This window comes from Fonsecaea monophora, assembly GCF_001642475.1.
Source record: "Fonsecaea monophora strain CBS 269.37 chromosome Unknown Scaff21, whole genome shotgun sequence".
Classification (NCBI taxonomy): Eukaryota; Fungi; Ascomycota; class Eurotiomycetes; order Chaetothyriales; family Herpotrichiellaceae; genus Fonsecaea; species Fonsecaea monophora.
The window spans coordinates 276,741-297,659 of record NW_019173952.1 but is presented as its reverse complement, the minus strand read 5'-3'; the positions used below and the strand labels follow the sequence as shown (position 1 = coordinate 297,659).

General features: G+C 52.2%; 5 protein-coding genes across 5 annotated transcripts; 3 read left to right on the top strand and 2 right to left on the bottom strand.

The window, feature by feature from the left end:
- Nucleotides 1-1,873: 1,873 nt before the first annotated feature.
- On the top strand, nucleotides 1,874-5,444 carry AYO21_04035 (hypothetical protein; the record flags this gene model as incomplete). Its single annotated transcript, XM_022654008.1, has 3 exons — nucleotides 1,874-2,209; nucleotides 2,272-5,021; nucleotides 5,075-5,444. The coding sequence occupies 3 exons, from the start codon at nucleotides 1,874-1,876 to the stop codon at nucleotides 5,442-5,444; spliced, it is 3,456 nt and encodes a 1,151-aa protein (XP_022513752.1).
- Nucleotides 5,445-6,845: 1,401 nt separating this feature from the next.
- On the top strand, nucleotides 6,846-9,610 carry AYO21_04034 (hypothetical protein; the record flags this gene model as incomplete). Its single annotated transcript, XM_022654007.1, has 2 exons — nucleotides 6,846-9,161; nucleotides 9,215-9,610. The coding sequence occupies 2 exons, from the start codon at nucleotides 6,846-6,848 to the stop codon at nucleotides 9,608-9,610; spliced, it is 2,712 nt and encodes a 903-aa protein (XP_022513751.1).
- Nucleotides 9,611-10,768: 1,158 nt separating this feature from the next.
- AYO21_04033 (peptidyl-prolyl cis-trans isomerase) lies at nucleotides 10,769-11,625 on the top strand (the record flags this gene model as incomplete). The annotated part of the gene is made up of 4 exons (XM_022654006.1): nucleotides 10,769-10,865; nucleotides 11,006-11,178; nucleotides 11,252-11,358; nucleotides 11,439-11,625. 4 exons carry the CDS (start codon nucleotides 10,769-10,771, stop codon nucleotides 11,623-11,625), a joined length of 564 nt encoding a protein of 187 aa, XP_022513750.1.
- A 1,265-nt stretch (nucleotides 11,626-12,890) lies between these two features.
- Nucleotides 12,891-14,804, bottom strand: AYO21_04032 (hypothetical protein; the record flags this gene model as incomplete). The annotated part of the gene is made up of 2 exons (XM_022654005.1): nucleotides 12,891-14,672; nucleotides 14,742-14,804. The coding sequence occupies 2 exons, from the start codon at nucleotides 14,802-14,804 to the stop codon at nucleotides 12,891-12,893; spliced, it is 1,845 nt and encodes a 614-aa protein (XP_022513749.1).
- A 2,361-nt stretch (nucleotides 14,805-17,165) lies between these two features.
- On the bottom strand, nucleotides 17,166-20,891 carry AYO21_04031 (hypothetical protein; the record flags this gene model as incomplete). Its single annotated transcript, XM_022654004.1, has 1 exon — nucleotides 17,166-20,891. The coding sequence occupies one exon, from the start codon at nucleotides 20,889-20,891 to the stop codon at nucleotides 17,166-17,168; it is 3,726 nt and encodes a 1,241-aa protein (XP_022513748.1).
- Between the last annotated feature and the right edge of the window lie 28 nt (nucleotides 20,892-20,919).

Sequence of the window (20,919 nt, the reverse complement as noted above, 5' to 3'; positions counted from 1 at the left end):
AGAACCAGTCGAGAAAACGTCCCAGGAGCGGCGTTTTAAACTGGCGTACCACATACTGTTTTCCTCGTCACAACGGATCCATGGATAATGATTCCGTTGTGAGTTTGTGTCTTGGAAACGACGCCGAATGAGGAAACCGAGGCGTACCTGGAGCACTGACTGCGGTCAAGGCCCGTGTCTCGTGACGGTCGAGTAGCCACAGGGGTATGCGATAAAGTGGTCAATGATAGGTGTTTGTGGCTGGGGAGAGCAGTCATGATGTTAAGCTAACTACGCTAGCTTTGGACAGAAAAACCACCAGCTTGAAGTAGGGTGAGCATCAGCATCTTCTACTGCTTGGACGGGGTTGATATTGCGACAAGATGAGTGCTTGCTCTACTCGGCGGTTACGGTCTCATCACTATTCGCTTGGGCTGGCCGCGATCAAAATCTTACTTGGCTAAGTTATTCGGAATGATACTAGCACATGCGTACGATTCAACATGCTCCAGCCATCAGGCCGAGCACAATGGAACGTTTTACGGTCCTTAGTGCATAGAGACGAGAAACCACCAAGATTTCCAGGCCAGAAGAAAAGGATGTGTTTGTGCTATGTCGCTTTCGTTAGCTCTACTCATCGTGGCATCAAGAAGGTCATCCGAGAGTTTCACTTTGACCTCTACGTATTCCGATACCTAGGGAGATCGCAACCTAGTCGAGAACACATATACAACCACTTCGAGCACTGACAAGCACTTGTTCCCACCGAGCCTTAGTCTCGGTGTTGCTTTGTATGCGTTTTGAAAGACTTGCCATCTATTAGAGTGAGGACCGTATAAGATGTTTCTATTGGTAGTTTACGTGGAGTTACGCTATATGGTATGTTTTTGGGAGGAAATAAGGGTGAAATCCGGAGGCAATTTTGTAAAGGGTCAGGAATGGTACGATTATCTCGCACTCAGCATCGCACGAGCATCAGATTGTTTTGGGTCAGTGGACTGGAGTTTCGGCGCAGGGAGATGCAGGCTGGTGCGGCGGCGCGACAACGCGCGTTGCAGTGGCACAGATGCGAACATCTCATGCAGGTACAGAACCTGTCAAGGCGTCATGGCCAATTGTTTCTTTGGAGAGGCAGCTTGTGCTAACAGAACTTTTGAGATGCCGAATCGGCCCACAAGGGAGAAACCTGCATTTGATTGATCTTCAGCACTTTTTTCACCCTCTGATCAGGGCAATCGGCAAAGAAGCTGCACCAGCTGTGGCGGTGAAAACTGTTGGAAGCGGCCCAATCATCCGAGTTGGTTGGATAAAGTATGTGGACCTGAACAACCCCAAAGGACCAAAGAAAGGCCCCCAATCCTGGACTAGGGGCTTGGAGATGCGAGTAGTATCCAGCCGGAACCCTGCCTAGGCACCACCCCCCGGGAACAAACCTGCTGGAAATTTTATGGGCGAAGACACCATAGATCCCATGGGTCGCTTCACGGCTTCAATCACCTAGGAGCGAGTTGTATCTCTCTATGCTTCACCCCTGCGACTATTTCCCTCCACCCTCTCTCCCTATCCCGAATATCTTTTTGTTCAGCCCTTCAATCGCTACCGAGTGACCTGCTGTTGCCCTCGCTTACACAAGGTACACCTCGAAACACCCCAAATCGCAGTTTGTACCTGATTCTCCAACTACATTGGTATGTCGTCGCCTCCTTCATATTACCCTCGTTGACCGCCACTTGAGATGCGACCTTTCTTTGATCTTTGTCTTCGTTTCATACAACTTACAAAGTGACGTGCAGGATTTGTGCTGTTCCCCCGAGCATGGAAAGATAGACGTCGACAACCCTCGTCCCACCATCCTTGTCACTACCCCCGACAACGCCCTACTTTCTTCCTCAAAATGCGAGGCTCCCACCTCCTGCCCAAGCAATTGCGCTCCCTGGGCAAAACCGACAGCTGGCTAAACCGCACTGTCACTTCCAACCTCCTTGCTATCTCCAACCTCGCTTGCCAACACCCGATTCACACAGTTGTCGCAATCGCATTGTTTGCCAGTACCTCTTACGTCGGTCTGCTGCAAGAAAGTTTGTTTGACAGTGGCATTAAATCGTTACAACATAATGGAAGAGTAGATGTGGAGGCTTTGTTACAAGGAAGTAGAACATTGGAACTCTCAGAGAGAACAGCATGGAAGTGGCAATTCCCAGACGATTCCAGCGTCCCTTTGGCGCCTCTGGTATGTCTATTCAGATTCGGAGTGATGTTGAGATACTTGCAGCGCTGACATTATGCACACAGGGCTCAAACCATTACGCTTTGACAACCTTTGTGTTCCCGGACTCTTCCTCGTCTCAGCTGGCTCCTGATGCCAATGCTGTTCCCGTACCAGCGAACGTCACGGCCACCAGTATCCCGACCACTTCCCATTTGCTCTCGCCTATATCGCACGATACTTCCCTGGCCTTTTATACCTCATTTTCAGAGCTTCCTGATTTCCTGCGCGCTGTTCAGGAGCTCCCGACACAACATGAGCGGTCCGATGATGAAGGCCGCCCGTCTTGGACCATGAAAGGTGTTCGCCTAAATGGAAACAGCCCACGTGGTGCCTACCGAACATGGCTGAGTGAAGGCTGGACCTCTTTTGTCGATCTGCTAAAGCATGCCGAAACTTTGGACATTATCATCATGTCGCTCGGGTACTTGTCCATGCACCTCACGTTTATCTCCCTTTTCCTGTCCATGAAACGTCTCGGTTCGAATGCCTGGTTGGCTATCTCAGTCTTGTTTTCGAGTCTGTTCGCATTCCTCTTCGGATTGGTGACTACAACCAAGCTCGGGGTCCCGATCAATATGGTTTTGTTGTCAGAAGGCCTCCCCTTTTTGGTGGTCACAATCGGATTTGAAAAGTCCATCATTCTCACAAAGGCTGTTTTGTCTGCGTCTTATGACAAGAGTCGGCGAGGCCTTGAGACCGGAGCGGCGAACGGCAGCGCCAGTGGCCCAGCAGCTACGACAATTGGCCCGAATTCCATCCAAGATGCTATCCAGATCGCAGTCAGGGACACTGGGTTTGAGATTGTCCGGGACTACGCCATTGAGATTGCAATTCTCATTCTGGGTGCTGCTTCGGGCATCCAAGGTGGGCTCAGGCAATTCTGCTTCCTGGCTGCCTGGATCTTGGTGTTTGACTGCCTTCTACTTTTTACCTTCTATACGACAATCCTGTGCATCAAGCTGGAGATCAATCGTATCAAACGACACGTCGCCCTGCGCAAAGCGCTCGAGGAAGACGGAATAAACCAACGGGTCGCTGAAGACGTTGCGACAAGCAATGATTGGCCTAGTGGGCAGACAAGTCAAGCAGGTGCCTTCAACATCTTCGGGCAGAAGATCAAGGCCAGCAGTGTGCCCAAGTTCAAAATTTGGATGGTGACTGGCTTCGTCATTATCAACGTGATCAACCTGTGCACAATACCTTTCCGGACTGCGCGAAGCATCAAAGCGCCTGGGCCTGCTATTCCCAGTGTTTTGACCCCAGCTCCTATCGACCCTTTTAAAGTGGCCGAAAACGGCTTGGACGCGATCTATGTCGCTGCAAAGAGTCAGAAACTCGATACCTATGTTACCGTTCTACCCCCAATCAAATACGAGCTCGGCTACCCTTCAACTGCTCGCTCCGACTCGCCAGATGATCTTGGATTCTTTGAGTCTGATTATACGGATCAGTTCCTCAACGTGGTCGGCGGGAGAGTGATAGAGAGTTTGCTCAGCAGCCTCGAGGATCCCGTGCTTAGCAAATGGGTTTTGATCGCGCTCACGCTCAGTTTGATTCTGAACGGTTATTTGTTTAATGCTGCCCGTTGGAGTCTCAAAGAGTCACAATCCGCAACGAGTTCGCCCGCCGCATCTAAGCCGCCGCAATTGGAGTTGCCCTCGACACCGAAACCCCGAAAAGTCAGCCTTGACGTCTCGCAGAAGTCAGACAGGTCACGAGCGGAATGCGAGCAGATGCTAAAGGACAAAAAGGCCGCCTTCCTCACAGACGAGGAATTGATTGATTTGTCACTCCGAGGGAAGATTCCAGGCTATGCTATCGAGAAGACGCTGGAAAACACCGAGGTCATGACCCGAGGGGAAGCATTCATTCGGGCTGTCAAGGTCCGTAGAGCAGTTGTATCGAGGACACCCACGACCAAGAATTTTGCCTCTGTACTGGAAGCTTCAAAGACTCCATACCGAGACTACAACTACGAGCTCGTTCACGGGGCATGTTGTGAAAATGTCATTGGTTACTTGCCTGTTCCGTTGGGGGTTGCCGGCCCGTTGATCATTGATGGTGAGAGCTACTTCTTGCCCATGGCCACTACCGAAGGCGTGCTTATAGCAAGCACTAGTCGAGGGTGTAAAGCCATCAATGCTGGTGGTGGTGCCATCACCGTTGGTACTGGCGATGGGATGACTCGAGGTCCATGTGTTGGCTTTCCCACTTTGGCTAGAGCGGGTGAAGCGAAAGTGTGGCTTGACTCGGAAGAAGGGCAGCGAAGGATGCGCGAGGCTTTCAATTCTACAAGCCGATTTGCTCGGTTACAATCGATGAAGACGGCTTTGGCCGGGACCTATCTCTACATCAGATTCAAGACGACCACTGGTGATGCAATGGGCATGAACATGATCTCTAAAGGAGTTGAGAAGGCCCTTTCGGTCATGGCCACAGAATGCGGGTTTGATGACATGGCGACGATAACCGTGTCTGGGAATTTCTGCACCGACAAGAAGCCTGCGGCGATAAACTGGATTGACGGAAGAGGTAAAGCCGTGGTTGCGGAAGCCATCATCCCTGGAGATGTGGTACGCAGTGTTCTCAAGAGCGATGTGGATGCGCTTGTAGAGCTCAACGTGGCCAAAAACCTCATTGGAAGTGCGATGGCGGGCAGTATCGGCGGCTTCAATGCCCACGCCTCCAACATTGTCACGGCCATGTTCTTGGCCACAGGTCAAGATCCGGCTCAAAACGTTGAGAGTTCCAACTGTATTACCATCATGAAGAAGTAAGTGGACAACCTTGGGAACCAAGAAGGACAGTTACTGACCTCTCGTGCAGCAACAATGGCAACCTCCAAATCAGTGTGTCGATGCCCTCGATTGAAGTGGGCACCATTGGCGGAGGGACCATTCTCGAGGCACAGTCTACCATGCTTGAAATGCTTGGAGTGCGAGGTGCTCATCCTACAAACCCAGGGGACAACGCCCGAAAACTAGCCAGAATCATTGCAGCTGGAGTTCTCGCGGGAGAGCTCAGTCTCTGCAGCGCCCTCGCGGCCGGCCATCTGGTCAGGGCACACATGGCACACAATCGCAGCACGGCACCCACGCGGGCAACCACACCAGTGTCGGCAGCTGTAGAGCCTTTTCTGCGAGCTCAAAACGGACCAAGTATACCCTCCTCTCTTAAAATGACGAATGGAAGATGAGACCAGTCGGGTTAGAAATGGTGTCAAAATGAACAATACTGTATATATTGGCGATGGCGATTTACCCAAGGGGCGTTGCGAGGTGTTGGGCGCTGGTCTGCCGTTGACTAGTGACCAGATATTCATAATGATCAACAACAATGGCAGCGGCATGATGGCCAGGAACTTGCGCTATGGGGAACACAGAAGAACCAGCCTGTAGCGACGGATCTTGTACAACAAAATATCGAATACACACAATAGAGCAGGTAAGAGCAATCGGCACTCGAACGTCAAAAGCGCAGAGCGCAAAGCACGAAACCCCATGTGTTGAACGACCAGACGAAGTCCTTTGTTAAGCTTTTAGATCACGGCTTGGTGGCGCCCTTCACGACGTGCAGGCGGCAAGACGGCGCTCCTAGGCGGGTTGTCTGTGGACCAAATGGCAGTTGTGGTTCCTTGACGAAAATCCAGAAGACGGAGGGTGGGAAGGGTGATTAACCAATTAGGAAACATTGGAGACTAGAGTTTCTGGATGGTGGAGATTCTTCTAGTGCACCAGGATAGTGGAGATGCGTGGTATTGGATCCAGAGGTACGGAGTAAGGGGTTGGGAAAATGGGCTGGCAAGCGACGACCCTGGTGCAGGTACGAGTATGTTCTGCATGAAAGATACGAGTAGATCAACTCATGAATTGGGGTGCGATGTCAGTCAGTATGGTGTGTGGACGGCCAAGTCAAGGAATGTATAGAGGTACAATTGGGAAGGTAGACAATAAAAAGGGGCAATGGTGATACCACCTGGTTTTCATCAGTAGATATGGGATTTGAGGGACAAGGCAGGTGCAGGGTCAATACGGGCGCCTCTCCAATAAATTATATGGAGTAATGGCAAGGCACGAGTCAACGCAGGCATTGTTCCAGTCACAGCCTCTCATTCCCTGCCCCCCTGGTCATGGCTTGCACTTTACACCTGCATGTTTCCACCACCCACTTAACGCCTGCGCACAATTACTACATTACTGTACTTTGTACTCTCCCTCTTTTTGTCATTCCCGACTTGACTAGGTAAATCGGTATACTCTTCTTATCGTCTCGCTCGTTCAATAATCGCACCACATTCGTTTATCTACTTACTCTCACATGGCCGTCTGCTGGGCAGTCTGCAGGAATCCCCGAGTGCATCAATCTCAGTCGCGCCTGCGCCTTGGTCGTCTGCCCTCGTCCACTCCTTGACCCGCTAGAGCACAACCGCACCTGACTTCACTTCTGTCCTCCGACGTTTGCTGCCTCACATACCTTGCCCCCGTCCAACTGGCGCGGATTGGTCAAAAAGAACAAAGACGCATAGAAATCTCCTCCCTCTGATCGTCTTTGACATTCCGACAACTCAAGTACATGAACTCGCAATATGCAAGCCACAATGCCGCCCCTCTCTCGAGGGCCCGAACTCTCACCTGTATCCACGACGAGCGAGTGGTCCGGTGTAAACACTTATAACCAACTCCCCCGGAATGACGGCCCCTTCGCGAATGTGCCTATGAAGCCTCCGGGTGACGAATACCCACCCTCTAAACCTCAGCCGTCGATGCGTCCTCCTCCCAATGCGGGCATGAATTTCGCTCCTCCATCGTTGGATGCCATGGGACAACGCCGTCCGTCCGAATCAGGCTCCCGAGGCTCCTCACGCGCCGGATCTATAGCCAATTCCCGTTCCAGTGATGGCACCATCTCAGACGAACAAAGCAGAAAATACCGGAGGATGGAAACAGAGCTGTTTCGGCACTATACAATTCTGAAAAGTTTTCTCAAGGGCGCTTCTCAGGCTCCTCCGCGCCCTAACAAGGCTCGAGATAAGCTCCTACGACTGTCGCCCGTCCAGTTCCACGAACTGAGCACGGATGTCTTTGACGAGTTACAAAGAAGACAAGCTTCCGCCCCGCTTCCTGGCCGCCCACCGCGACAACAAAACATTCCGCCTTTCCTCCAACCACGACCTGATTTCCACGAGAAGAGAAATCAGGCCAGGCAAAAGCTCTCATCGCTGCAAACCCCCAGGTTCCGCGACCTGTCGACTGACGTCTTTTGCGAATTGGAACGCAGATTCCCCCAATTTGCGAGACCGGACGGCGGAAGGAGAGACAGTGGCCGTTCGCAATCCAGAGGTCCAGCAGCCTCCTCCAGAGATGGGTTGCCTGCCCCAAGTAATGGCTTCGGCGCACCACCCAGAACCCAGTCGTTCGGTTCAAATGGCGCACCAAACTATCCTCACAGGCAAGAATCGGTGTCCAGTCTTCCTCAGTTCGATAATCCTCCCCCGCCCGGTGACTATGGGCGGCCAATGGCGAAGCAATTTCAGAGTAACACCATCACACCCAATAAAAGTATGATGGTCGAGGATGAGGACGATTCTCAGGCCACGGAATCGAAATACGATCGATCTAGCGATGCTTTCGGGCTTGAAAGCTCTCTTACGAGTCCAAGGAGTGATAGGGATACATCAGCGACGTCGCAGAGTGCTGCCAGTATGAACTATCCCAAAGCTAGCGTCCCCAGTTTGACCGAATTACAAGAGAAGGTTTCTGATCTGGAATCAAACCTTGAATCAAGGGACAAGGACCTCCGTCAGCTGAAGAGGGAGAACGAAGAATGGACTGTTACTAAGCAGGATTTGGAGAAAAAGCTTGAAGAGGCAGAAAACTTGAACAAGTCGCTCAAGGAGGAGATTGAGAAGCTTAGGGCAGAAACACCACACTACAGCGGTGACAACGTGCTTTGGAAGACCAAATTCCTTAAATTGGATCACGATCATGGGATCCTGCGGGAGCAGCTGGCGCAACAACAGCAGTTGACAGAGGAAGTCAGCAGACAGGGCCAGGCGTACCTTGAAGAAATGAGAGCCATGGCGGACTCTGGCGGAGGCAATTTGGAACGAGAAGAGAAGCTGCAGATCGATGTCCAGAAGCTCGAAGAGGAAGTCAAGAGTTGGAAAGCCCGGTACGTGAAGGCCAAAGCACAACTTCGAAGTGTCCGCACTAGCTCGCTAGGGCTCAGCATCGCCCGACCCGATGCAAGTCAGCATGCAATGGCTCTTCAGGATCGGGACGGACTGGTCAAGGACGTCCACGTCACCAAGTTCCAGATCGCAATTGATGAGCTGCTTCAAATTGCCAGATCTGATAGACCAACAGCTGTGCTCGACCATATGAAAACGGTGGTGTTAGCAGTGCGTGGGATCACATCAGACATCGACGCCGGATTATCAACAGAAAAGGATGAGGAAATGGCCAAGCGACGACTCAAGCTCAAGACCAAGGTCTCGGCTACAGCGAACAATTTAATCACAGCTTCAAAGAATTTTGCTTCCGCGAGTGGTCTCTCCCCTCTGAGTCTTCTCGACGCCGCGGCTTCACATTTGACGGCAGCTGTTGTTGATCTCCTTCACACCGTCAAGATTCGGCCAACCCCGGCAGGGGAACTGGAAGACGACGATGAACCGACGTTGGAACCGCTGCAAAGCAACGGTTACTTCAACGTTGCCGAGACCTTAAGAAGGCGGAGCGAGGTCGAAAGCATCTATAGCGCTCTCAGTACGCCATCGGCGACGAGGAATGTGTCCAATCGAGCCGGGTCAGGTCTCCTTCCACGCAGTATATCGACTTTAATGAATGGCACAGGATTGGGGATCAAAGCGGAGTATGCGACCACTCAAGAGGAGGCTGATCTGGAGGATCTCAAGGTAAGTGGAAGGATAGCCAGTAGCAATTTACAATGCTGACCCAGAATGCTCAGATGTACCTCGAAGATCAGACTGATGGATTGGTTCAATCTATCACCTCATTGGTCGATACCATCCGGAAGGACGATGCCATGACCACGATCCAAAACCATATGACCACAATCTCTAACACGATTGAAAACATCGTGAACTCGGTGGACAGGACTGGGAACGAGCCTTCTTCATACCAAGCAACTTTGAGAGAGAAATCAGGCCCGATTGTTGACATTCTGCGAGAATGCCGAGAGCAAATGTTACAAGCAGGCAACGAATCTCCCCAAGACAAGGAAGTCCTTCAGCAACTACCTCCTCTGTCCTTCAAGATCGCACGTGAGACCAAGGAACTGGTATCTAGAGTAATGGCCATGGAAGCTGGGCCAGTGAAAAGCGGCGATGATGATTTTAGCTAAGCACTCATGTGTGTAATGGCGACGAGGAAAAAGCAGCCTGCACATGTCAGCCTGCGAGTGACACATATTGATGTATCACCAGACACCCAGCCAGATAGACAGTCATGCCATTGAAATGCATTGTCTGAACCACAACATCCCAAGACAGTCTACTGTACAAGACCCCTTTGTGTCTTTTATTTGGTCAGCAGTGTTGATTGGCTGGAGGCGAGCATAAATTTGCCAGCCAGTGGGTACCCAGCAAGGCCACCTAAGCACCCAGTAGGGAGTAGTCAAGGGGTATTTCAGCTGCTGCTGTCTTCTCATCAGCAAGCTCTCAGCTCGATCTCCAACTGGACTTGCGCGCTCGTCTTCTCGGGATTTTATTGTACAATACTTTGTGTATCAATATTTCGGCACCGCCCGGCAGGATAGTATTTTTCGCTGACGTTCGCTTCCCTCAGTCAGGCACATTGGCAATTGACCAGGCCTGACACTCCGAGCTCTTGTGGAAGCTGGTCACTGGTATAGGACAGCTGGCAGATAACTTCGTCTCTTGTCTGAGCATTGTTTCTGTCTCTGTTTCACAACACATCTCTTTGTGACCAGAGAAGACAGAGGAAGTCAGCTGGCAGCTGGTGAGTGTCTGATACGCGTCAAAACTCTGATGGAGATGAAGACGTCTTGTTTAGACATGTGAAGTGGGCGTGGGTGGGCTGACTGATTCTTTCTGCGCAGTTTTTTTTTTTCTCGCATTCGCCACGATCGCGATCACGTGCAGCTCCCACCATCACCACCCAACCACCATCGTCATCCACCATTGTGCATTGCGTTGACACGAGCGACCGCCACTGCCACTGCCACTCCCACCGCATAACCGAGAAGGCAGGCCCCCTTTCAACCTAGAAACGCCTCCCACCTTCCGGCTACCCTCTCAAGGCGGCCACCACTGGCAGTCACTGGCACCAACCGCAGCACGCACCACGCAGGCGCAGATCACCCCTCATTGAAAAAACAGCCATGTCGCTCCCCCGCCATGCTGTCAGTTCCTTCAAATTTCACCACACTTTATTAACCCCGCCATCCTCGTCTTCCCTTCGTCTTCAACGGCATCTCTCTCATTCCATTCCATCCTCACCAGCCTCTTTTGCAAGACTCTTTTCCTCATCTTCTGCAGCCATGGTCAAGACTGCTTGGTTTGAGGTCGAATGGTCCGACGCGGACCTCGACAAAGCTAGAGCTGATGCCAAACGCGCTGGAAAAACTCCCCCTCCTCGTAAGTGACATTGTCCTTTGATCCCTTCTTGCTTCTCTATGCCAGCCATCTCCTTGGTCGTCATCATCACCTTGGACTCCTGTTTCGTTACGTGCTTGCTGAACTGGCTCGTCGGCTAACCACTTGCTCTCACCATACAGCTCACCGCGGTAGGATCAACTTCAACCTCTACGACGATGTAGTCCCCAAGACTGCCGAGAACTTCCGTGCCCTCTGCACCGGCGAGAAGGGCTTTGGCTACAAAGGCAGCTCCTTCCACCGAATCATCCCTCAGTTCATGTTGCAAGGAGGTGATTTCACTCGAGCAACGTCAGTGGCTCCCTATTGGAAAAAAATTGGAAAAAAGACGGACGACCGGCAGACATGTGACTGACACACGTTACTAGGGCACCGGCGGCAAGTCCATCTACGGTGAGAAGTTTGCCGATGAGAACTTCAAGAGGATCCACAACAAGCCAGGAATCTTGTCCATGGCCAATGCTGGTCCTAACACGTAAGGAAGCTTGTTGCCCATTGATCTTTCTTTTTCTTCTCCTGCTGAAACACGATACTGACATGGCTGGTTTCTCACAGCAACGGCTCCCAATTCTTCATCACCACCGTTGTCACCTCGTGGCTGGATGGCAAGCACGTCGTCTTTGGTGAGGTCGCCGATGATTCGAGCATGGAAATTGTTCGGAAACTCGAGGGAACCGGTTCTGGGTCTGGCCAGGTTAAGCATGAGGTGAAGCCTACCATCGTCGACTGCGGTGCTCCCTAGATACTACAACGGTGGCCTTAAAAGAGCAAAATCTCCCCCAGAGTTGACTTTGCAGGAGGCAAAAGTGTCAAGAGTCCAATTCAAACAAGCATGAGCAGATCATGTCCACAAGAAGCTTCATTGCCACGGGCAGATACAGTGCAAACATATGTAGCAGGCAAATGAAAAGTTGATCCTCTCCACCTTCATCAGCTGTGCCCTTTTGAGTGCCTGGTGCCTCTCCGAGGGTTTAGTATGTGTTTATACCTTTCGACTTGGTACTTTATAATTGTTTTTTGCAATCATGAACACTGTCGATGCTTGCCCCTATCAAGAAGACGACTCTGTCAACCCAGACTACCCGAGACTTTCTGCTCGACCGGGGCTTTTTGATAACCCGAGATAGAGAGAGCTCTCAAAGTAGTCGAAAGCCGGGCATGTGGAGTGGACGAGTCGTCGAGTCGACCGAGCGAGCCCATTGACCTCCAAAATCGAGTTCGGACGAAGATCCGTGTGACCCCTCTTCCTTCCCAGCGCTCCTCTTCCATCTCCCAACAAAAGACACGCCAGGACCTCACTCCTTTTTCGATCCCAGTCCCCCCACTCAATCAACCCAGCCATCCTGATAGACACTCGTTATGCCAATTCCATTGCCATTGCTTGCTTCGCCGATGTGCTCGATAAGCGACCATGTCAGACCTGCGTCCTCGGGCATGTGTGCTTTGGGGAGGTTCTTTCCTCGAGGGCAATCAATATCACTCCCCGTTGTACGCAAATACATGCATAAATACATTTATGTATGTATATTGCGTCTGTGGAAAGACTCGGCAGCACAAGGTGAGGCTTCGCCTATAGGGATGGGCAATTGTATTGTTTTATTAATACTATTTTGAGGGGGAAGGTGGTGAGCTGTCGTCGAATAAGCACACGTAGACTCGGTGGAATAGGAGATGGGAGCCGAGCTATTCTGTGTTGTAGTGACTGCGAAAGGTCAATCGAATCCCAACTGCCATGTTGTATTTGATTCGACTCGAGAGGACCATGAAGAATGAGTAGATAGACAGATAGAACAAAACATGATAGGGCCCAAGTGGACATGAATTTCGTGTATCATTCCCATTGGTATGTCTTTTCCGTCTCCCTCGATACATGTAGGAGTTCTCATTAGATCTTGATATAATCAACTACCCTAGCTCAATTAGGGGATAAAGATTGTACCTGCAGTACAAGGAGCATGGATGGATAGATGGTCAACGCCCCCTTTTAGTACATTATACGTACACGAGCTATGAACCGTAGAAACCCGCGGTCGAGCTCAGCCTCTTGTCAAAAGCACTTACGCCACCTTCACGTGCTAGCCCGGCACCTCCACCAGCAACCACGCCGTACCGCACTCGCAGCCTCGACAGCGTGGCTCGGGTGGTCGATGTCTTCCTCGCCTCGCTGACGACGGACTTGATGTCCTCGGTCTGGCTGTTGAGGACGATCTCGCTCGTGGTGCCCCGATGCACGTTGGGGAGATTCGCCTTGGAGTGCATGACGCCACTCAGCGCGGCCACGAGCACGACGCTCAGCAGGATCAGCGCCGGTGGGACCAGCAAGAGCCAGCTCCGTCTCGCGTCGATGCGTAACATGGGAAGTCGGGATTCCAGGATGCCGCTCTCGTTGGGGAAATGGCGCATGATGGTTATGGCCAGGGCGCCGGAGCCGACCTCGATAAAATTGCGCAGAATGTCCTGCGGCCACGTGTACGACGTGGGAGCCGTGGAAACGCTGGTCCAGGCAACAGGCAAGGCGGCCGAGAGGTTGCCGAGCTGGGTGGGTGCCAGGACGCCTGGGTTCGCAACGGTCGGGTAGAACATGGGCTGTGTCCCATAGATACTCACACCATACACTTCTACGGCGGCGGCGAGCCAGACGGGGATGCAGCCACTGCATGGCTGGCCGAGGGATTCTAGCTTTGAGAGAGTCATGCTTGGGGGCGGGCACTTGGACGGGTCCTTCATGGTGCAGACGACGCTGTCCTTGAGCTCCACGTCAATATCGCATGCCAGTGAAGAAACACCCTCGGTGTAACCCAGTTCCAGCATGACTTCGCTTGGCCCGTTCCTGTGACCACCCTCAATCGTGCCGTTGATGGCAGCGAACATCATCGTCGTGACTGCCCTTGCGTCGCTGAGATTCTTCCACCGATCCACCCACAGTGAGAGCAGTGGCTGTTGGCGAATCCAAAGATCAGTGGCCGACATGTTAACCTGGACAGTGAACATGTCCGCGTACTCCGAGGTGATGTTGATGGGCGTGGCTGAGCATGAGATAGTGGTGTGTTTCTCGATGGCGTGTGCTGAAAATGCTCCCACAGCTGAGAGATTGGCACGGTCAATGATGAAGTTGCGCTGTTCCGGCATGGGTTCGCTGCTCAGGCCGTTGGCCCACGACGTATAGATCGAAACCGCATCTCCAGCTGCGCCGGGGAGCATGCCAGGAGGGTTCATCTGGAAGCCGTCGAAGGAAAGACCCATGCCACCGCCATCCGAGTGGTTGCTGAAGTAAGTCGTGGTAACATTCGTGACCGAGTATACGTGCCCGACAAAGATGGAGCTGGTCAATTGGAGGATCGCAATGACTGTAGCGATGAGAAGAACAGCCACTGGACCGAGACCTCGAGCTTGCCACAGGGCCCTTGGCGACGCTGCCAGTGATCCCCGAGTCAAGGCTAGATAGTGGTCCATGTCGCCCAGTGAGAACGTTCTCATCGTCAGAGCCGGCCAGAGTGTCGTCTCAGCAACCTGGAATGTCGCGTACGCCATCATGGCTACCGATGCGCTATAGACGGCGGTGATGATACCCTGCACCTGGCCTAGGTGGGCCACGACGTCGGCAAGGAACTCGGACACTGAGCAATCGAGTGCCCAGTCTGGGCAGACAAACTTCTGCGTACCCAACCATTGGGTGAAGACAACGCATCCCACAGCAAAGGCCGTTCCTATACCGAAGACAATTGTAATCGAAGGGCTGTGCCATATGAAGCTTCGTATACCTTGCTCAGGCTCCTCGGGTGTTGGTACCTGTTGGCAAAACACTTTAGATAGTGGCTCGTCATGGTCAGACAGCATCGATGGTAGGCATCTACTCACCCCGGAAGTCTCTCCATAGCGCAGTAGTTCATATGTACTGTCCTCCGGTTGTTTTGACGCCATGATTCTCAATTCCAGCGCGTGGGAGCGTCTCGGTTCAATGAAGGGCACAAGGCTCTGTGGCAAGCACCCTGCACTGTGGGTGGATTTACCACATTACTTAAACATATCCGTCGATAGAGGACGAGACTCGTGGTGAAGAAATCGGGGGATTTTCAGAGTATGTAGCTGAAATGTTAGGTACACAAGTTCCCTTGGACGTTTTCCTCAAGCGAGTGGTATGCGCCAGGACTACGCTGCGACCCATGCCTAGCCATGCCTAGCCAGGCTGTCGTCGCAATCTGCTGGATGTGGTGGCCTTGGGAGAGCCAAGCGCAGCCAAACACGGCTCAGAATGTCTCAGAGATGGCCCCTGTGTCTGCAAAGGCTGAAGCGAGGGTAGGCCCGCAACCTTGACCCTACTGGTATCTGGGAGCTTCTCTTGGTAGGCATTTAAGCTGGCGTTTCCGTTTCATTCGATCTGGGAACCAGAGCCAGCGTTAAGCAGGCTGGGGCCGGAAATAGACGAAACATGGGTACTTAGCCACATGGCCCAGCACGAATACCAAATAATTCAGGACCCGTGCAAGTGGGACGAATGACCTATCAAATGGAAGACAGATTCCCTCTGCGGCGGCCGCTAGGCGTGGGTTGCATGCCGCGAGCCTCCCGAGCGGCTGCAACTCTGGATGGGATGTACGCTGAAGGCTCTCGAAAGCTTTCGGGCTTGCTGGATAAGATAACAACTCCGACAATCCGAGATCTCCTCTAAGCCAGAAGCTGGGCGTTTGTACGGTGTGCGCAAAGAAATTTGGTGTGAACCTCACTCTGGCGGTTGGACAAGGCAGCTGGATCAGACTGCGATAAGGCTACTTGCATACGCAACTCTCTTCTCCTTGTCGATGCCCTGGACGACGGCCCGGAAGCAAGGGCTGCGAGCCTGCAACCCCCTCGCACTGCTGGTTCCTTTGAGGGCCTTAGAAACCTGCTGTGTTTCCGCCAGTACGAGTTTGCCCTCAAGAGGCTTGTTGTCTTTGTCCACTCGTTTTGCGTTCACAACGCTTCCCAAGCTGCACGACCACACCAAACTCGCTTCTTGAACTGCTCTGGTTTGCTGGGAATCCTACCACAGGTGACTCCGATAGTCCCGGCCTGCGCTCGATATTAATCACACTATCGGCTTCTCCGTCGGTTGTCCGTCGTTGAGAGGGAAAGAGGCGGCAAGTTTGGATGTCAAGACAATTGCGACCCAGCCATGGCTCCAATGCTCAGCGAAGAGCTGACCTGTCCCAAACCCAGCTCGAGTCCTGTTTCAAGCTGAACTGACCATCTAACCATGGAGCTCACGATCTGCGATGCAGCAAATCTGAAAGCCCGTCAAAGGCTCAATTCCAGAAAGTTCGGTGAGCTCTCTGTTAAGTTCCATCTGTCAACCATCCAGTTGCCACTGTTGTGGTTTTGTCCAGACCGTCTATTTCTCCCGTCCCTCCCATTTCAACGTCATTGTTTCCGGACCTAAGCCTTTTGCGTAATGAGGAAGATCGCGGAGCAGTGTAGAGATGGACGCATTGCCTTGATTTGCTGGCGCGAATTAGGTCGACCGAGGCTCTGGTGGAATCAAAAGGGGTTGTGTCCTGCAGTTGTTATGGCTCGGAGGAGGACATGTTTCCACTCGAGGGTTGCTGATGTACTCATAGGCTCCTAGGAATTTCACTCACACCCTCTCGCTCGCCATTGCTTTACTTCTCTTGACACAAGTTTGGGTAGATGGTGGGCATGACAATAGCATTGTGACTGCGGTGATAGAGGTATAAAGTGTAAAAAATAATAATAAAAAAATGAAATGTAGCCATTACAGGTGCTCCGTGCATTTAACGAGTTGGCAGGAGCCATCAAACTATGAGTGCATCTGAAAAGGTATCCCAGCCTCGTAATATCACACGTTCACTTAGACCAGGCCAGCAACCCCTGTCTCGCTTCTCTGCGAGGAACTAACTGTCGTGATTAACAGTCACGACCTTGCTCTTTCATCTGGATAGACAACTTGACCATTACAGGTACAGACAACTGGTATATAAATACAGTCCATTGATATATGAATAGGCTAGCACTGAATGGCGACAGGCCAGAAGTCTATCGTCGCCAGTGCGAGTCAAGGCCAAGAGAATGGACCAAAAGGTAAACGTCCTTCTGTATGGACAAGAGGCATTTCTGTTGCTGTGGCTGAGTTCCAAAGTGCTAAGAAGTAGTCGTGTGATTGTTTCATATCGCCTCCGCTCACCGCTGGCTGTGCCCTTCCTCGAAAGTGAAATCTCGATCTCCCCTCGTCGTAGAACTGTTTCCTCTCCTTTCATTCCGCTGCTACCATTCTTCCTCATTCTGGCTCTAAAAGATGTCGTCACAAACTGTCCAGTCCTTCTCCGCCCTCTTCCTCCAGTACAGTCCGTTATGCTCCCAATAGGTTTCCCCGGTAATGGGGTCGACCTTCTTCTCAAACCATTTGGGTTTCCACTCTTCACCCAAATTCTCACGCCGACGACGGGCTGCACGCTGTTTCTCCTCCACACGGTTCTTCTCCGTTGCCGCGAAATCGTACTCCCCATCCTCCATGGCGCGCTGATCAGGACGCAGGCGCGTGTCGGTAGGCGGAAGGTGTGGACGCAGTGAGTCGCTGACCGCGTTCAAAGTGACGACAAAGGGGGTGAGGTTGAAAGGAATTCCCTGAGGACGTGGATGTGCTTCCCAAACGAGGAAGGCCTGCTGTCTGTCGGATTGAGTGCCTTTGCCCATGCCGGAGTGTAACCGACCTTCCCCTACTGCTTGGTCCTCGAATCCCTCTGTGACTCGAGCGTAAATCTTGTCGTTCCACCTTCCGCCGATACTCCATTTCGTGACACCGTCAACGTCCATGACTTTGCCAAACACTTGATATGCAGAACTGGCCTTCCATCCGCGTTGTTTGAAGTCAAGAACGCAGACTTCACCCGTTGTCCAATTCTTGATCTCCATGGTGCCATAATTGTCCACTGTGGGGTTTCCAGTAATAATGCCCACGACAGAACTTGTAACCTTCTTCCAGGTGTATAGCTCGGGCGGATCCCCGTTTGAAGGGCGGAGGCGCAGGAACCATGTTCCCAATGGATTGATGTCGAATGACTTCCCGTAGAATTTTGATTTCACGGCTGATTCGCCCCAGTAGTCCCATCGTGCAGACTCCGCATACGCAGCGCCAATTGGGGGATGATGGCTGACTTGTTCGATGAAGAATCGATATCCTTTGTCGGGACGGACGTATTCATACGTTTCCCCGAGCAAGGGGTTAAATGGCTTCGCAACGCGCCCAATTGTGCTCGCGTATTCCGAGGCAGCGAACGCGGCCACATACACAAGACGCTCAGTGGCGTCCGGGCGATCTGCTGCAATGTCGAGGAGATCGGCATATTCCATATCTTCAGCAACGCGCTGTAGAAGGGAGGTTGGCTCGTTGAAAGACACCGGCAGCGTCATCTTGGTCATATCCTTGCCTATCATGGACTTGAGAATCCCCCAAAGCGAAATTTTCGGACGGTTATCGGCATCCAGTTTCAGTCGTTCACGGACACCATCTTCATATCCTGCGAAAGATGGCTCAATTTCCATCTGCTTTCTGGCTCTTTCGTCGACGAAGGGCTCTTGTTCTTTTTCCAAGGATGATGGGACATGCACTGGCGGCGGACTGAGAAGAAGCGGTTCGACCACCTCGACCTTGCCTTCATCAATTGCGTCGAAGAATTCTTCATCATCTCCAGATTCGGAATCGGAAAGATTTGTGAGTTGCGCGATGATGGATTTTCTTCTGTTACCATCTCTGGTGACAGATTTCCGACGCGCTCTCGTTGAGATTTGAGCTTCTGCTCGAATGTCCAGTTGGTTCTCTACCGCTTCCGCGAACTGGATGTGTTCCAGCGTCTCTTGTTGGAACATCGACCCCGGACGGCTTGCGGGCACTGATTGTCCCTCAAGAGCCTCCTTCAAGGCCCGTTTCGTGCGCTTGCGCTTGTCTTCCGACTCTGCGATCGACCTCTTGAGATCTTCGTGCTCATAAGCGATCTTAGCCATGCTTTCTTCCCACATCCTTCGAGCATCTGCGTCTCGATCTAACCGATATTGCCAATAAGCGTCACGGTCTCGAGCAATCTTCAACAGGTCTGCAACCAGGCCATTGAGGCTGTTCACGGCCGTTTGATAGGTGAGTAGCGCTTGTGCGACATCTGGATCGGATAGTGTCGTATCAGCTCGCGATGTTTGCCGGGCAATCAACGCGTCGGAAACTCGCGCCAGAAGGTCGAGTTGCAGCTTGGCAGACTGTGCAGTGATATTGAATGCATCTTTACTTCCTGGCTGGTGTACTTCACGACTGCTAGCGTCATCACCATCGACATCCTCATCCGCGTCGATATTGGTCGCGGGATTGGTAGGCACTTTCTGAAGGTCTTCGCCTTGAAGACTCGCGTCGTACGAATCGTACGCTGATCCACCTTCCACATCAGAACGGAAACTTACCTTGGATGAGCTTCCTGCCACCCCCAGCGACTGGGTTGGCTGTTTCGATCGGCTGGCCGTCGCGCTCAGAGTGTCGGATGTATCGGTACGGGCATGTCGAAGGCTTTCTGTGTCAAGGGTACGCCTTTTCTCTTCTTCTTTTGCTTCATCCTTTGTGTACTGAATGGCATTGTTGAGCGCCCAGAACCATCTTTTGGCCTCTACGACATGGTTGGCCTTCAAATGGTACTTGACCGAGGACTTGCCATGGATCTCGAACCTCGTCTTGTCCTGTGGGTCCATGTGCAATTTGGCGATGCGCATGTTGATAGCTCCTCGACAGGCCGACCCAGCGTCATCTTGATGCTTGTAATAGCTGAGAACTCCTTCTTCAAGAACAAACCATCGCAGTTTATATCCACTCGTGTAATTTGTCCACTTCTTGAGATAACCCTTCATTTCTCGAGCGTCTTTGCTTGCATCACTGAGGCCAGCTCCAGACCTCGCCTGCGATGGGTTGTTCCCCAGAATTGCTTTCTCCTGTATTCCTCGCTGAGCAGCGGCGGCTGCGGGGGACTTCTTCAAGATGGCTTTGGTCCGGTCGTCTTGGGTTACATGCTGTGGGAGCCTCCCTTTTCGGTCTCTGCGGAATGGGTCTGCTCCGTGCAACAATAAGATCTGCGCCAACTGGATATCTTTTTTCCGTGCAGCTTCATGCAGGAGCGTCCCGCCGGTCTGAACTGTTATAGGCTCAGTTGGTAACTCCAGCGCATTGACGTCGAGTGTCCCCTCGACTCGAGGCTCTGTGAGGATGGCCTCGAACTTCTTGTAGTCATTTTGGAGCAATGCAGCATGTATCTCCTTGATCTTGTCATCCAGGAAGATAGAACGCGCTAATTGGAGCTGTTGAAAGATGTCTGGGGTTCGAGCGAGGTCTATGGGGAGTTTTCCTTGCCGATTTGGAAGGGCATCGTTTATACTGGATACTTCGAGCAGGTCTCGAACAATAGGGGAGCGGCCAAGCTGTGCCGCCAGATGTAAAGCTGTATTTCCCTCTTTATCCTGCGCATTGACATCGAGACCTTTTCCTTCCCTCAGAACCTGTTCTACCACCTGAGGTTCTGCGCACTGGATGGCTAGGTGGAGTATTGTAGTGCCGGGAATGGGCTGTGGATTGGAAGAGGAGGGTATAGATTCACTGATGGCTTTGGAGATTGCGGCAGCGTCCTTGCCGCGGAGAACTTCAAAGACTCGAAAGGTACGAACAGAGTCCTCAATCGAGGTGCCCTGGCTAGAAGAGACGCCTGATGGGACGTGGTGCATGTGGTGGGACGAATCTGATTCCCTAGAGTACTCGCTCGAATCCATAGCTAGCTGAGAGTTTCTCGTGGTAGTCGGAGACAGGGGACTCAACCGCGGACCATCACCCGGAGTCAAGGGAGCCGTCGAGGAGAAAGGGCCAGTGAGGGAGGTCGTCGTCGTTACCGGCGACTCTGGATCTGAACCGTTTTCTCGAGGAGGATTGTCGTTGCGGAGAAGGTTAAGGACTCTGGCACTCTTGGAGCGCTTGTGGACAGGTCTTTCTGTCATGTTAGCATTTGCAGCGGGGGCGAGAGAA